At 37.9% G+C, this 16,467-nt stretch overlaps 2 protein-coding genes across 2 annotated transcripts; both read right to left on the minus strand.

Moving 5' to 3' along the window:
• Positions 1–770: 770 nt before the first annotated feature.
• On the minus strand, positions 771–2,822 carry LOC104958136 (transcription factor jun-D-like). The gene has a single exon (XM_010785846.1). The coding sequence runs from the start codon at positions 2,638–2,640 to the stop codon at positions 1,831–1,833; it is 810 nt and encodes a 269-aa protein (XP_010784148.1). The 5' UTR covers positions 2,641–2,822; the 3' UTR covers positions 771–1,830.
• Positions 2,823–4,421: 1,599 nt separating this feature from the next.
• Positions 4,422–9,111, minus strand: LOC104958146 (FK506-binding protein 5-like). The gene is made up of 7 exons (XM_010785857.1): positions 9,075–9,111; positions 7,636–7,742; positions 7,075–7,193; positions 5,889–6,611; positions 5,122–5,300; positions 4,736–4,885; positions 4,422–4,437 (listed from the first exon to the last, which is right to left on the minus strand). Exons 2-7 carry the CDS (start codon positions 7,733–7,735, stop codon positions 4,422–4,424), a joined length of 1,287 nt encoding a protein of 428 aa, XP_010784159.1. The 5' UTR covers positions 7,736–7,742; positions 9,075–9,111.
• Between the last annotated feature and the right edge of the window lie 7,356 nt (positions 9,112–16,467).

Consider the following 16,467-nt stretch of genomic DNA (forward strand, 5'->3'; position numbering starts at 1 on the left):
TCAGATCCTATTTTATAGTTTAACATTTGAAAAATTGAACTTATACACAGTTATTGTCTGTGAAGAAGGCCTGTTTTTAAGGCTCTTTATTGCCTTTGGGAATTAAGTTCTCCTATAATTTCACACTCTGTAGGATAAATTATATAGATTTAGACCATTAGACACTAACATCTAAATGATATGCTATCTATATTTTTACAGCAATAGTGGTACTCAAGGCAGGGTGAACCAACAACTATTAAGAGTGAAAACTACAGGATATACAGTACTCGATCAAATATGCTCACGAAAACCATACCACTCATCATAGCATCATTATATGTGCATGTCATTTCAAACATTAGGACAGCAAATTCTTTGCAATTTCTCAATTAACCAGCAGATGGAGACACCTGGTTAAAGATGTTTCAGGTTTCAACAAATACACTTCCACAATCTTCCCTCAATGTTCTCTCCTTATAATAAAAAAAGTGTTATTCCGGAATAATTGTGTGTTTATGCTTTTATTGTAATGACTTGTAGTCGTCAGGTATCCAAATGTTGTGTTGGCACTGCAATATAACCCAAAATATCATCATATCATGATATTATTTAACACAATGTATTGTGAAAGAAAATCTGATTCTAAACCCAGATCAATACCTTTATGAAACTGAACACCTGTTCATCTTCAACATCTGGTTAACTGTTGCACACATTTAGACTTATAACTTTGATTTTCACGAAACACATGTTGACATTAGAGATTGGCAAAAATGGAGGAAACAGTGTTTATTGTTGAGCAGCATTTATTTCGAAACACAGGTGGCATACAGCCAAACAGCTGCAGGCTACAGCAAGTCAGTGCAACAAAAGGTTATGACTCTTCAGTCATCACATTTAAAACAACAACACAATTAAATAGGGACACAGTAGAGTAAGAAAAAGGATCAATATGTGTTTTTATAAAGAGTAAGAATTATAAACAGTGTTTAATCAAACCATTTGACACCAGCTGTGGGAAACATTTGAGTATGTAAACATCATGCAAATTGTTCCCAAATCAAATAAATGGTAGTTCTGTATGTAGATTATCTTTTACACACTATTGTGCATTTTTCTTACATGCTCTTCCCCATATATTAATGATAATTGTGTCATACATATTATATTAATATCACTGTATACATATTGTAAATATTTTTGGTCCATGTTTAAGACTGTATATAGACACAACAATTCTGTAAAAAAAAACACAGGAAAATAAATTATATTCTGTCTTTAAAGTTGAATAGCCCCAATAAAAGCCTCTTTCTCTCATCAGAAAAGCCCAGGGCCTAATTTCATTGGAAAACAAGGCAGTTTAATGCTGCCTTGTACACCAGTTTACATAGGAGGTAGAACACCATTTTATACACCGAACATATAAAAATGTAAACGCTCTTAATTTCGGCTTAAATCCAATAAACCAATTAGCGATCATGTATTTCCAAATCGAACGATTAGCTGATTCGTCCTCTCCATGGAGGAGACTGTGGAGCAATGAGAATCCTGGGAATGTGTTCATGAAAAAAATGTATCTAGGCCTACTTAATCTTTTGGCCATAGCGAAAATCGCCCTTTATGTTGAATTGTGTTCTACCGAGTATTTTGTACATGTTCGTCGATGCTCAAAAGCATTAAAACACCCGATAAGCCTACTTACAGTAGCCTATATTTAGGCAAAGGTAGTCTGGCATTCAGTCCACTGCGGACACACATCTGGGCTACGCTACGTTTACAGAAAAAGGCAATATTAACAAAGTCCATGAAGCTTATATGCTGGTCAGTAGCCCCACACCATGTCTGTCTCTAGTGCACCTGCACCTCGTGTGGCAGCAGCTGGCAGCCGCTGGAGACATGGGTGAGGACTTTCTGTTTCAACTGGGCCACCTGGTCCCTCAGCAGGCTGGCTGTTGAGGCCAGGTCGACGTTATGGTTTTTCAGCGATTTGACCTTGTCCTCCAGCCTGGAGATCCGCTCCAGTTTGCGCATCCGACACTTGGAGGCTGCAATCCGGTTCCTGAGCCTCTTCCTCTCGGCTTTCACGACGTCCTGTGAGTCAATGTCGATGGGAGACAGCGGCGGGCTCTCCCCGAAGCTCTGAACGTCCGGGACCGTCTGAGGCTCCTCCTTCAGCAGCTGGATCCGAGACAGCTCCTGCGGGGCTGCCCCCAAATGGTGCACCGGAGGGGGCGGAAAGGGGACCGTGTCCGTGGTGTAGTTGACAGTTGTTTCCAGTGGGCCACTACCGTAACTGTTCAAGTTGGTGTACACCGGTAGATCCGGCTGGATGGTGACAGGGGTGATGTTAGCACCCAGGTCCAGGTTGGTCTGCCCGGCTCCGTTCAGCTGGTTCTGCTTGTGTAAATCCTCCAGCGCCTTCACGAAGCCCTCTGCAAACTCCTGCTCTTCCGTCACCGTCTTCGGGTAGAGGAAATGGGAGCTGGTCGGTATGGTGGTGACCATCCCGTTGGACTGGATGATGAGCCTCTCCAGCTCCGGGGAGGCCAGCTTGAGCAGCCCCAGGTCCGGGGAGCTGAGGATGCTCTCGGCGTCACGGAGATGGGGTTTGAGGTCTGCCTCGACCACCAGGCTCAAGTTAATATCCTTCTTCATCATTATTTCCGTTAATAAAACAAGCTCACTCGCTCAAAAACTATGCCTCACCCATAACCTCGTAGAAATAAACAGCAGTGTAAAATATCTGTGTAATTAATGTGTCTATGAGGCTTACTGAAACCCTGTCTTCTGTTCTCGAGCAGAAACTGGCTATGCTGCACGCCCGCGCGCACAGCCTCGAGCTTTTCTATGCTGGCAAGTTCCATTATGTCACATCAGCGCGCGACCGCATTGGGCAGAAATTTCGTTTTCCATATTTTATTTAAATAATGGGACGAACCGAGCAAAGAGGAGGAGACAGGAGTGGAGTCTCACTCTTCAACAGGAGGCAGTGCCCTTATATGTAATCATGTAGGTATTGTATCTGTGTAACTCCTCAGAACCAGTTGGTTTTCGGCAATTTGGCACTGACAGTTATTGGATCACACTTTCTGATTGAATGGTGCTCCCATTCATATAATTTTCTTCTATATTCAAAAATAACAACTTCATCACAGATTTATGTGGGCTCCATTATTTTCTATCACCCAGAGGTAACATTGGATTTGGCACCTTTTGGACCTTTATGGTCATGCCTGTTATTGAAGTTTCTCCCATTAATATTAACCAACATAGTTTTTGCTTTTGTAGCTGAAACTTGTTTTTTATGAGGACAATGAACGACCATCCTCCATCTTTTTAAGCTATTGTTTGTTTTCTTTTTTGAAAATGCACATTCTCCCATAGAAGCGAAGCTTATATTTCCTTTAAACAACAACCTGAGGGATATTGTTTTTTGTGTGTTTTTTTTACCATTGTGGTATTTAATAGAAATGAAAGGATTCAATCAATTCTTACACACAAGGGGAACCATATTTGATGTGTTATTTTTTGTATTTTCTATATTTGTTGAAATAATTATAATTGCTTAAATGCGGATAATGAAAATATCAGCTTGAATAAGGAGATAAATAATTGTTGATGTCTTCTCAGAAATGCTGCTTATATCTGCTTTAATCTAGATGCTTCAGTAATGATATCAAACCTGCCATTTCTAGGTAAAATCATTGAAAAAGTTGTTTTTCAACAGTTGAGTAACTTCTTGCATTTAAATAACTGTTTCGATGTGTTCCAGTCAGGCTTCCGTCCAAACCACAGCACTGAGACTGCTCTTGTAAAGGTCTTCAATGACATCCACTTAAACACAGACAGTGGCAGAACTTCAGTGTTAGTATTATTAGATCTCAGTGCTGCGTTTGACACTGTTGACCACAACATATTACTAGACCGACTGGAAAACTGGGTGGGACTTTCGGAAACAGTTCTAAATTGGTTTGAATATCTATAGGTAAATACACATCTGAGTTGACAAATATGACATGTGGGGTGCCTCAAGGCTCCATCTTGGGGCCTCTTCTCTTTAACATCTACATACTACCACTGGCTCAGATAATGAAGAACAACAAAATAAGTTACCATAGCTATGCAGATGACACACAAATGTACGTAACAATTTCACCAGCAGACTATGCTCCAATTCAAACACTGAGTAGGTCAATTGAACAAATCAATGACTGGATGTGTCAGAACTTTCTCAAATAAACAAAGATAAAAATGAGGTAATGGTTTTTGACATCCAGTCATTGATTTGTTCAATTGACCTACTCAGTGTTTGAATTGGANATTGCTTGTTAAATCTATGACTTGAAGTGTGTGTGTGTTTGTGTTGTGTGTGTGTGTGTGTGTGTGTGTGTGTGTGTGTTGATAGCATCAACATAAGTGCAGTAAAATATGTTGGTAAGTTATGACAGCATTTGGCTGAAGGGCACAATATATACTATATGTTAGCATTTAAAATATTAAGTATTTATTACTGAATGAGATTTCTGAAGTTATCGTTCGGGGAATTGGGGCAGAAACATGCAAATGATAAACGCACACACACAGACAAACTACTTTCCTGACAGTCACGTGCACACGCACGCACATGCACACACACACACACACACACACACACACACACACACACACATAAATAATCACAATTTGATTCAATATTGTCCTTGGTGAAGAATTGAAGGACAGTTGTTCTGGTATAATTGTATATGTTTCATACCTAGAGAAGGACATTTTCAGGCCCTTGCTCTGCCAATCTCCAAATATGTCTCCAGACATTAAGAAAATCTCATCCTTTCCTGGATCCAAATGAAAATCTTTGGAAGTGACAGCATGGAAGTACACAGGAATATATTCACTGTTTGGTAAACTAAAAAAGAGAAATCAAGTAGATAAACGTTAACTTCATATTTTCTTTATAAAAAATCGATAATACAATATAAAAAATGTTTTTGTAACAGATAGCGTTACTTGTTTAGAAATACCATGAAACACCATTGAAACAAGACTAAAATAGAGTGATAAGGCTTGATCTGTTTTTTGTGTACATTTTATAAAGAGTAAATTAGAAAAAACAAAAAGAAGTTCTTATAACTCACAACTTACGTTTGTGGTGCTGGTGTCTGAAGGTCAACAGATGTTTCCAAGATATTTGCTGCCACTTGAATACCCACTTTTTCAGGAGGGCAGGAGGGTTTTGACCTGGAGACAACTCCATCACTGTTACCTTGCTGCTGTTTCTCTGCCTCTGTGTTTATTTTCGTATCTGATTTGGGTTCATCAGCCTGTGTACAAAATAAAAGGTTAAAGATTAAACCAAGTCCTGATCAGAGAATCAAGATATGACCACATCTAATAATAATAATAATAATAATAATAATACAATACATTTATAAAGCTCTTTTCCTGGTGCTCAAAGCGCTTAATGTACATATTGTACATTACAGTAAGCTAAACTAAACTAGATGTGATATATAGATATTAAACTAGATGTGTTAGCTGTACATATTGTAAAGCTAACACATCTAGTTCCCTATCCCATACTGTGGGAATTTGGTTGATTTACAGAAACGGAAAGACTTCCCGTTATAAACTGAACATGATTAGTAAATACACTGTCAATTAGTATTACACAGTTTTATCCTGTATTCATGATTGGTCAAAAACCATGATTTTATTGTCAGACTGACGAAGATCATAACAACATTTTTGTTGATGTACAACTATTAAAAGTTATTAAAAACAAAATCACATCTATCAAATGATTTAATTAAATAAGTGTTCCTATGAAAATAATTAAGAAGATTAAGAATACATATTTGTCATGAGCTGTAAAGTTGAGGGTTCAAAATATGCATTTGACTGATAGATACCTCAGTGCTTTGAGCAGTTTCCTTTGTTACTGAATGTTGATCAGTGGAAAACTCAGTTGTTTTGGTATCAGGGTCATCTGAGTTACTCTGGTCTCTCGCTGCTTCGTCTTCTCTTCTGTCAGTTTGTATAACAAACGTCTGCTGTTCACTGTTGGTGTGATTATCATCTGGTCTCCCAGATAGATTGTGTATGTCATGAGAGATTGTCTTATCTTCACCTTGTTCAAATGTCGACTGCTTTGCCACAGAATCACATTGTTGAGGTGTTTCAGGAGCAATGGAGACTGTTTCTGTAGTTGATTTGAGATTTGACGCAGAGTTAGACGACGGCTTCAAGGTAATATCACTTGGCTTCTCAGCATGAGGACTGTTGTCTTTACTATTATCTGATGGGGCCTCTGTTTGTTGCTCCACCGGTTTATCGCCTGCTTGTGTAGAGGAGGGAGGTGTCAAGCAAACAGACAGGTTTGATCCAGGAGCCGCCTCTCTGCATGGTTGAGCGTTACTCTCAGGTGCTGTAGCAGCAAGCCTCTCTTCCTCCTTTATAGCATCTATAACTTGTGTCTTCTTGGTGGTTACTGCTTCTGCAACTCCGAGTGTCTCTTTGGGGGACGGGGGCATTGCTCCTTTTTCCAGTGTGGCTTGGCTGGCAGTCTTATCTGATGGGTCCTGTGCTGCCGCCCCATCTTTGTCTGGCTCCAAGTCATCACTGGCCAGCTGACCCTGAAAAGAGACTAAATAGTTAGCTTAACACATATCAGTTCCAGATTCATTAACTTTTCTCTGAGTTAATTCACATGATAACATAAGTTCATAATTAGAAGTTAAAACTATGAATAATGTAAATATAGCATGAAGAAGTGTAAATGTAACTATATGTATTACTGTGATTGCAGCTGGTGGAGCTTGTAACACATTCCTGCCATAACACAAACCTGTTCCCATTTGTATGAGCTTGTTTACTGCTGTCTATAATGTTGGTGTAAACCAAACGACAGAATAATCTTTCATTAAAGCAAGAGGGAGTAAAGGTTGCTGTGACTGTGAAAAGACATTGCATGGATTATTTCTGTATTGAATTACTATTATATATATTGCTATTAATTGTTGGTTAAATTCAAGGCTTAATACTTTTAAAAAGTAGTAGAAATATTGCAATATAAAAACTGTTTCTTAGCCTTTTCACCTTTATCTGGGCAGTGTTTTCTTGTTTTTCATCAACATCTGTTGAAACCTGGTCTTGTTCCTCCTTTTGGTTCTTCTCCTGAGCAGTGATCGAGGGGTGATGTGCTGATGTGGACACATCTTGGAAACAAATGTGTGGCTTATTAGCATGAAATCCAACCACCTAAATGTCAGTTTTAGTTATGGTAACAGTATGATAAAGAACACACTATTTCAGTTTAGAGGCAAACTAAACTGAACCTTTAACTACCATATAGATAAATCACACTTGTGTTTGGTTTGTTATTTTAAAAAACGCTTTTATTTTCTTCAGAAGAATATTGTGTGTAGAGGCCTATTATTTATTTCATTGTGGTTTAAAGTCCACCTGCAAAATTGTTTTATGGTTTTATGTGACACCAGCATATACACTTTAAGATAAGGTCTAAAATAAGTGATTTAACATTAACAGTGTATTGGTTAATCATAAAATAGATGGCCGTGTGGATCTCCACAGAAATTATGTAATTAACAACGATTCTGCATATTTTTCAATCAACAACCAAAATAAATGTAAAATTACCATGGTTCTGATTTCGAATCAAGTCCGATAACTTGAAGGCACAACCAGGACAGAAGTTATATGAGCTTTCCACTTTAATTCCACAACCCGGGCAAAACATGATTCATCTGTTCAGGAAGACAACATTCACAGCAAGAAATCAAAGCAAATACGTTAATGTACTGTAGTTGTTAAGCATAAGGACCAAAATTCTTAAATCCTTAAACTAATTATTTCCAAAAAGTTATAGCTCATAAGAGTATGGAGATTAATGTAAAATGCTGCTCTAACTTAATGAATTATTAAGTCCAATATAAAACTACTTAAGGATTGAAGTCTTCCATTGTAATGTGTGTATTAGCCAAAACAAACTAAGTCTGTCTCACATCCTTCTTCTTCTCTTTCTTCCTTTTCATTTGTTGAACTTGATCATCGCAAAATAAGATATTATAGAAACACTTACAATTGAATATAAAGTATACAGTTGAGCCTAATCCTATAGTAAATGAATGAAAGATTTAACACATTCCTATATAATACAAAGAGAAATTTAAAATAAAAGCTGTCAGTGTGACTATGCTCAGATTTACTATTACAGACACAGTCCTTTTTTTTCTTTTACTTAAATTGAATGCCTTTCTTCTTCCCTCCATTGTTGGAACTAAATATCTGAGCTGATAACTGAGTTATATAACTTACTTGTTGCTTTCACTTTCATTTACAGGAAAAGGGTGAGGCTTCCTAACAATTTCCGAAAATCCGAGTCACATCTTTATATAGCTGGTTCAACTATTTAAATGGATATTTAATGTATCCTCATATATGATAGAGTAAAGCAGAACATATTTACATTTATGGAAGCTGAAACTAGGGTAAAATCTTACGTCCCTATTACAATACCAATGATTAGAACTTTACTAAATTAGGAGTTACCTCTTTCAATCTCACCCTCACTAACACATTTTAAAATAAAAGACTTCAAGTATTAATCTCCAAGATTGAAACACTCGCAACATATTTAGATAACAATACAGCCAATGTACACTTAATCATAACCTCAACATTGATATCAAGTCATCCGTGTTATCAGAGTCTCATCTCATGTTGTCAAACTGGAATCATTTGTTTGTACACGCTGGGTTAGTTCAAGGTGAGGCTCCCTTATAAAATACCTACAATGAACAATAAAGAAATAAAGCAATGAGGATGCATTTTTGCACTTTAATGCAAAAACAATCAAGCAAAGTTTGGATATTATAAGTCATATCTTGTGCTTGATTTGGAATTTAAAGCTACATTGTGGAAACGATCCAACAGATACTTCTGACTAGTTTTATTAATGGTTCAAATGTATCTCTGTTTCAAATGAACTTCAGTCATATGGACTAAATTGACTACTTTAATAGAGCAATCTACGAATTCAGAGTCTGAGCCAGGATGGCACGACCAAAGGGCCTCACCTCTGACTGGTTTCAAAAGAAGGGACTGACTTCTGCAAACTTACAAGCAAAATAAATTATTATGGCAACACTTAAAATTGAATAGAAAGTATACAGTTGAGCCTAATCCTATAATAAACTAATGAAAGATTTAACAAATTCCTATATAATACAAAGAAATTAAAAATAAAAGATGTCAGTATGACTATGCTCGGATTTATTATTACAGACACAGTCCTTTTTTTCTTTTACTTACTTTTAAATATTCTAGGCACCATAATTGAATAGATTATTCTTAAACAGGGCAGTCAAAAAGAGTACCTACTATGTCTGTCTTCTTCCCTCCATTGTTGGAACTAAATATCTGAGCTGATAACTGAGTTATATAACTTACTTGTAGCTTTCGCTTTCATTTACAGGAAAAGGGCGAGGCTTCATCATAATTTCCCAGAATCAGAGTCCCATCTTTATATAGCTGGTTCAACTATTTAAATGGATATGTAATGTATCCTCATATGGTAGAGTAAAGCAGAACATATTTACATTTATGGAAGCTGAAACTAGGGAAAAGTCTTACGTCCCTTTTCCAATACGTCTTTCACTCTCACCCTCACTAACACACTTCAATTGTTACTCTTCAAGATTGTAAGACTTGTGTTACACCACTCAGACCACAAGGGTATTATAGGTGTAGAAAACGTTCATTTATTAACTTCCACAAGGCACATGTGCAAGATGTCAGAATCTCAAACGATCTCAAAGCACGACAACACACAGACACACTTCTTCTGTTCATCTCCAGCATAAAACAATGATGAACCATCAGGTGATCTGCCCCCTTGCTCCAGAAATTAGTGTAATGTCATCTACATTCATTCTATCTGTCCTTCCTTTTCTGACACTGCGATTCTCCAACTGTCCAGCAGATGTCACTAGAGTCCTCCAAATCTGGCCCAGCATCAGCTCTAAGTCACTTCCTTCCTCTTGCCAGTTTTTCTCTGTCAAGGTTTTAGGCTCCAAATGTGATTACAGATTGTGAGGCCTATGTGTACCAGGCAACTACAAGGGTCTAATGGTGGAGTGTTATGAAATAATGGACGGAGACACTTTCAACAGGGACACACTCAATACAAAAGAAAAGAAAAGTTGGTGTTGTGAAAGGTGACGGGAGCTAACAGAACAGACAACTGGAAGAACAAAACTGCACTAAAGAAAAAGACAACAGGGCAGGGTAACAACCTTACAATATGTAATTCAATTCAGAAATAAGGCTTTGCCAAGGCAGCTATTGCCAAAGGCTCTTTTTGGCACTGAAATGGAACAGTGGGTTACATTGAGTTCACGTGGGGGTAATGCAAGGATATTTTCTCCTAAAAAGCAGGCAAAATGGCATTCGAAAGTGAGAAAGATTACTGTTTTTCCACTGCCTCTGAAGTCAGTGGAGCGTGGTTAATCATATCATCTCATTGCTAGGCTGAATTGTTGACCGTGCTAACAGGATTTGTGTGTGTGTGTGTGTGTGTGTGTGTGTGTGTGTGTGTGTGTGTGTGTGTGTGTGTGTGTGTGTGTGTGTGTGTGTGTGTGTGTGTGTGTGTGTGTGTGTGTGTGTGTGTGTGTGTGTGTGTGTGTGTGTGTGTGTGTGTTGGGGGTGTGGGGGCTAATCTCAGTTCTGGGCCATTGAGGCCTCCTCCTCTTCTTTACCACCCACACATCTCTTCTAAACACACAGACACAAACCAGTGCAGGCGCCAGCCAATCACCACCTCACTCCCTTTCTTTTCCTCTTACCTGCGTCACTCTGCATGTGTTGCCATGGTGATCACTGATGCTCCCCCCACACTTAGAGTGTCTCTACCTCTTCCAGTATAAGGATGAAGCTGACTTGTGGCTGATGATGCAGGCAGGCTGCCCACGTCATCCCTTCCCTCGGGAAGGACTATTTTTACCACTAGGCACAAAGTATTCCAAGCTGCCCAACATATTTATGGAACTGCATCTAATCCCAGTCTGCCTTGAAAAACCTCATTCCCCACACTCTGCGTCTCTTTCCCCCTATTGATTCTTCTCACAGAAATAGTGTTTTATCAAAGCCGTATTTGTATCTCTGAAATTAAGATGACAACACTTGAAGATTCACAAACAATAGTTTTAATATCTGCACTGTTTTTAATGTGATATTCACCAGAGATACTATACTCACCCTACAAGGGGAGGTCAAAGGTTGAAGCTCTTGCCCCACAGCTGGCAGAGATTCAGTTTTTTGCTCAAGGGAACTTCAGCTGAGCAGTTGCCTGTTGTGCCTGGGACAGATAGCAGTGAAGAGATTAAACATGGCATTTCCCATGGGTTTGTGACTGGTCATTTTTAAACAGAGAAATTGTATTTTCTGTCTGAGCTAGGTTGTCATTTTTAGAGGCAGAACTGCCATAGTGAGGCAAAAAAGAGCAAAGAGGACTTATCTTACCCAAGAAATGGGCTAGAAGCTAAAAGAACAACATGTAGGTGTTTGCAGTGGAGATACGTTTGTGTATGTTTTTCGTCCTTTTCAAGATGGACCAAAATTCATGGTTAACTGAAACAGGCTATGTGAAACTGAAGGTGGAGCACAATTTAAATTGGGCTGGAGCTCAGCTCCAACTCCCACAATATCATATCATGCATCCCCTTTATTTTTGTATTCTCCCAATGACAATAACATAGTGATCATAGTAATTTTTAGCAAAAAAAGATGGTTGAGGCAAATTTGACCTGAAGTTTTCTTGACCCACACTGATTGATGTTATCAATTGTTGTTGATAGGTTGCTGTGAATTGGGTCATAAGGCAGGTAGAGGTATTTACCACAAGGACACATCCATGCCATCTTATCAAATTGTTAGTCAAGCTTTAGTGCAATCAATCAATAAATCAATCAAGGTTTATTTGTATCGCCCAATATCAGAATTTGTTTACATTTGTCTCAGTGGACACTGCAACAGTGGTAAATTCCCTGGTTTTCATCGTGCAAAATAAGGTTCCTATGCTTAGCTTTCCAGTAATAGGATCTGTTCCCAATTATCTGGACAGCCTCTTGACATGTGTCATATTTTCTAGTGGGTTGTGTTTTTGCGTGGCCTGACTCACTGCCCCCAGGCCTAGGGGCACTCTCCTCTTACTCCCCAGACCTGCCATCCTCAAATCCTCCACTAGATGCCCTCAGATTCATCCCCCTTCCACCCACACACTGCCTTTTTCAACTCACTCCTTGAAAGTGGTTGAATTTGCCATGTTCTTCCTATCATCTTTTAAGCCTATTGACAGTTACCTAAAACCTTGGAATTATTGTTATTGTTGCCAGAATGAACATTTGCCTTTGCATTTCCTTGACTGCCCCTTGTTGTATTTGTTGTCCTATTTGGACTGACACCCCTGCTTTGTTTGCCTGTTTAAGGATTTGATGATAAAACCTCCATTAAAATCACTGAACTGATCCCGTTTGTCCGATTTTATTGTTTTGAGTACTTATACATAATGTAATCTGAATATGTGTTGCTGCTTGCTTGTTTGATTAACTCTTACCTAAGTTGTACACGTCATGTAAAAGTAATAACAACATCAACCTCTTAACACAAAGCCAGAGCAGTGACCTTATGATAAATCAGCATTTGTTCAAATTGATTCATTCTTTGATTTCCAGCTAAATTAATTCAAACAATGCTCTTCTGACAGGGCTTCCTAATAACACCACCTGGCAGCTTGCACATTCTGTTTGTATGTCTCTGAGGTTACGGTTCACATAAAACATTCTTAAGAGGACATGGGACAGTTACAAATCCTTTCCACATAATCTAATATACATGTTTCTGTTTCATAGTTTGGTTGGAAAATGGAGAGAAGCACATGACACAAACCACAACTTCAAACCAGTATGAAGCACTTAGCTTACCACTGGGGAAATTAACTGAAATTGTATCAATTCTGTGGGATTATCAGATTGTTAAAGCTGCAAAAAATAACAAGCTAGATCAATATATCTAATATAACTAGTAAAAAACTTCAGCCAAGAAGTAGGGTAAAGACAGAATATTTAATAAGCAAAGGAAACAGGTTTATCAAAACTAAATGAATAAATAGTCTACATAGTTCCTAACTAATTCAATATATTCATACACCTCTTCTGAAGACTGTACATATGTGGAAGTATTACAGTGTGATCATGTTCTATTTTGTTCCATGTGTAAGCAAATATTATAATTTGCTGTGTTTCTATGTTTTTTTAACAGATTATGTAAAACCATAAAAAAAGGTGTAAGCCATTTCAGGTATTGTGTGTGTGTGTGTGTGTGTGTGTGTGTGTGTGTGTGTGTGTGTGTGTGTGTGTGTGTGTGTGTGTGTGTGTGTGTGTGTGTGTGTGTGTGTGTGTGTGGGCACATGCTTATATGAACACACACAAATACACACACATACAAACACACACACACACACGCACACACACTGCAGAGGTTTCTACTGTGGAACTTCCTTGAAACTGCGTCATCAGGCTCAGTGGAGCAACTTAGTTTTATAAAAATCATAAGAATTTGATATCTGTGTGGGGGAGGTTACTTAGTGTGCCATGTGGATTTACCATGAACATTACCCCAAAAGGTCACATCTCATCAGCTGTGAATTATAGTTGTTTTCAGTTGCTAATACTCTTAAATGATACATAAAGCTCAAGTATTTAAACTGAGACTCAAAGAGCAAAACTTCAGCTAAATTCTCCAAAACTCCAAGCACTGCTGATAAAGATTGTTTTAATTACTAAAACACGTTTTTGAAAACAGGGCTTATTTTCTCAAAACACATTTCACAAAACCACAAACCCAAAATGCAAAACACCTCATATATCCTGCAGAAATAAGCACTGCACTCAAAACTACACAAACACACCTTGTCCATTCAACTACACACCATTGAGCTTTGTCAAAAGCACACTAATCTTTTATGGCATTCTGTATGTAGAGGATTCTGCGTATAAAGATTGTTCACGTCTACAAAATATGCGCAGAAACACCATACTGTTGTTATACTTGTATTTTTCTCCAAAACAAATTGGTGCAACATTTATGCATAACACTAATTACAGTTGTGTAAACAAAAATGTGAATGTGTAAAAGATAAATACCGCAAAAGGATGCATGGATTTGCTTTATTTTTGAGCACATGCATGTATTTGACTTTAACACAAAGTCAAATACCTGTCATTTATGCACTGTATCTAGGTAACCACTTTGAAAGAATGCAAGCGTGTAACCTATGACGTCCATGCTCCCTTGCCAAACCAGTTGCCAGCAAAACAAGACCACATTTTACTGTATGTGTTGGGCTTTAGCTTTCAAAGATCACATTAAGTTCAGAAAAAATACTACTTTCTGTCTGAACAGGATGGGTTTTGATTTCTGATGAAACCTGAAACCACATGTTGCTCATTATAGCACAGAACATTCCTGATTTATTTTACACTGACACAACAGAAGCTAAAACATTATGCATTTCTTACAGCTCATCATAATCTGCCTTGACATGCAGCAGTAATCAACAGTCACTGATGACAGTTATTGCTGGAGGCATGCATTTACTACTCAGCCCTTGTTGACTCTTGTTTTAGGAATTTTGAACATTTAGCTGTCATATGACGCACTGTGTTTTTATCAGGATCACTTTCTCATGACAGGAATCACCAGGGTCGCTCTGAATGGAGAGGGGACAGTTTTTTCTGCAGGACTATGCTGCACTGTACAGGTATAATTTTATGTTTCATTTAAATCCATATGTGTCAATTGTTAAAACACACATACCTACATATCTACAGTATGCAGTTTGATCAGCATCTTGATATTCCACAGCTGGATCTTTTCAATAAAGATGTGCTCACTAACATGGGTATGACCACCTTTGTAAACAAAGTTTGAGACAACTTTCTTAGATCTTTCATTTGAAATTAATATTGCAAACTCAAAAGAGTTTCTATTTTTTTTCTGTGATGTTCTGAAGCTTAAGATACACTTGTGACAACATGTTACAATTAAACCTTGCTAGTTAGTTATTGCTGCCTTTAATTGAAATAAATGTTTTTATTGTTGGTGAATTTGATAGTAAATGGCTGTGTGTGTGTGTGTGTGTGTGTGTGTGTGTGTGTGTGTGTGTGTGTGTGTGTGTGTGTGTGTGTGTGTGTGTGTGTGTGTGTGTGTGTGTGTGTGTGTGTGTGTGTGTGTGTGTGTGTGTGTGTGTGTGTGTGTGTCCTGTGTTTATTACTTCCTTTTTTCTAGCTACTACTTGCCATACTCAGCTTTTTTCAGGCAAAAATATCTCTCCTCTTGGTAACCCCCCCCCGCCACCTCCACATCTCCATTTCCGCCACAGAGTTAAGAGGTCTGACATCACAGGGTCCATCATGTGATCCACCCACACAGAGCCACACAGAGCTTGGCAGTGATGGATGGGGCCTACCTGTGACGCACAAACCTCCTGTGTGTAACCCTTTAAAAGCCAGAGCACTGTTTCGTAGTGCAGGAACTCTGTGTGTTTATTAACAGTAAAACAATATCATAGGAGAGGAAACCATACTTGCCAGATTACAAGAAAAAAATCCCCTGCAAAGTTGATTTGATTATGTTTTTTAATAATACCTGACGGAAAATCTCAAAATTATCTCTAAAATAAATGTACAGTGGTGTGTCTGTACCACACAACAGGGATGGTATAGAACAGTGTTTTAGGATTATAGGTGATTGAAATATACTAAAACTATTGAGTGAAGCGAAAATACCCTCTTAAATGTGGTGGAAGTGTATAGACTAGTGACAAACAGTGATATATAAAAAAGTCTCTTACTCTTCTAGTTACACAGGACATTAAAGAGACATTCAAACATTAATTTAAAAACAATAAAAAAAATTGAATTGCATTGATCAATCCGAAAATCAAAAGTGACATTTTAAAAATCTTTGATGGAAAATAGAAACTTTTAAATGGAAACTAAAATTATCCTGTGACTTTTTCTTAGGATTGGATTTAACTAAAAATAACCTTGATCAGACCAAAGCACGTGTTGAAATAAGACCATGCAGTGTCAGATTCAACTTCTCCAAAGTGTCTTGGCTGAGGGTATAAGGCAAGGCAAGACAAGACAAGGCAAGTTTATTTATATAGCACTTTTCAACACAAGGCAATTCAAAGTGCTTTACAAAAACCTGAAAGACATTAAGAAAATGGCATTTAAAATCAGTCATTAAAAAGAAAAGCTAATAAAAGAAACATTAAAAGAAAAAATACATGGATAAAAGTTACAGTGCAGTCTAAGATATGAATAGTTCAATTAAAAGCAGCGGCAAAAAGAAAAGTCTTCAGCCTGGATTTAAAAGTAGTAAGAGTTGCAGCGGACCTGCAGGTTT

This window comes from Notothenia coriiceps, unplaced genomic scaffold (genome assembly GCF_000735185.1).
Source record: "Notothenia coriiceps isolate Sejong01 unplaced genomic scaffold, NC01 NC01_scaffold00028421, whole genome shotgun sequence".
Classification (NCBI taxonomy): Eukaryota; Metazoa; Chordata; class Actinopteri; order Perciformes; family Nototheniidae; genus Notothenia; species Notothenia coriiceps.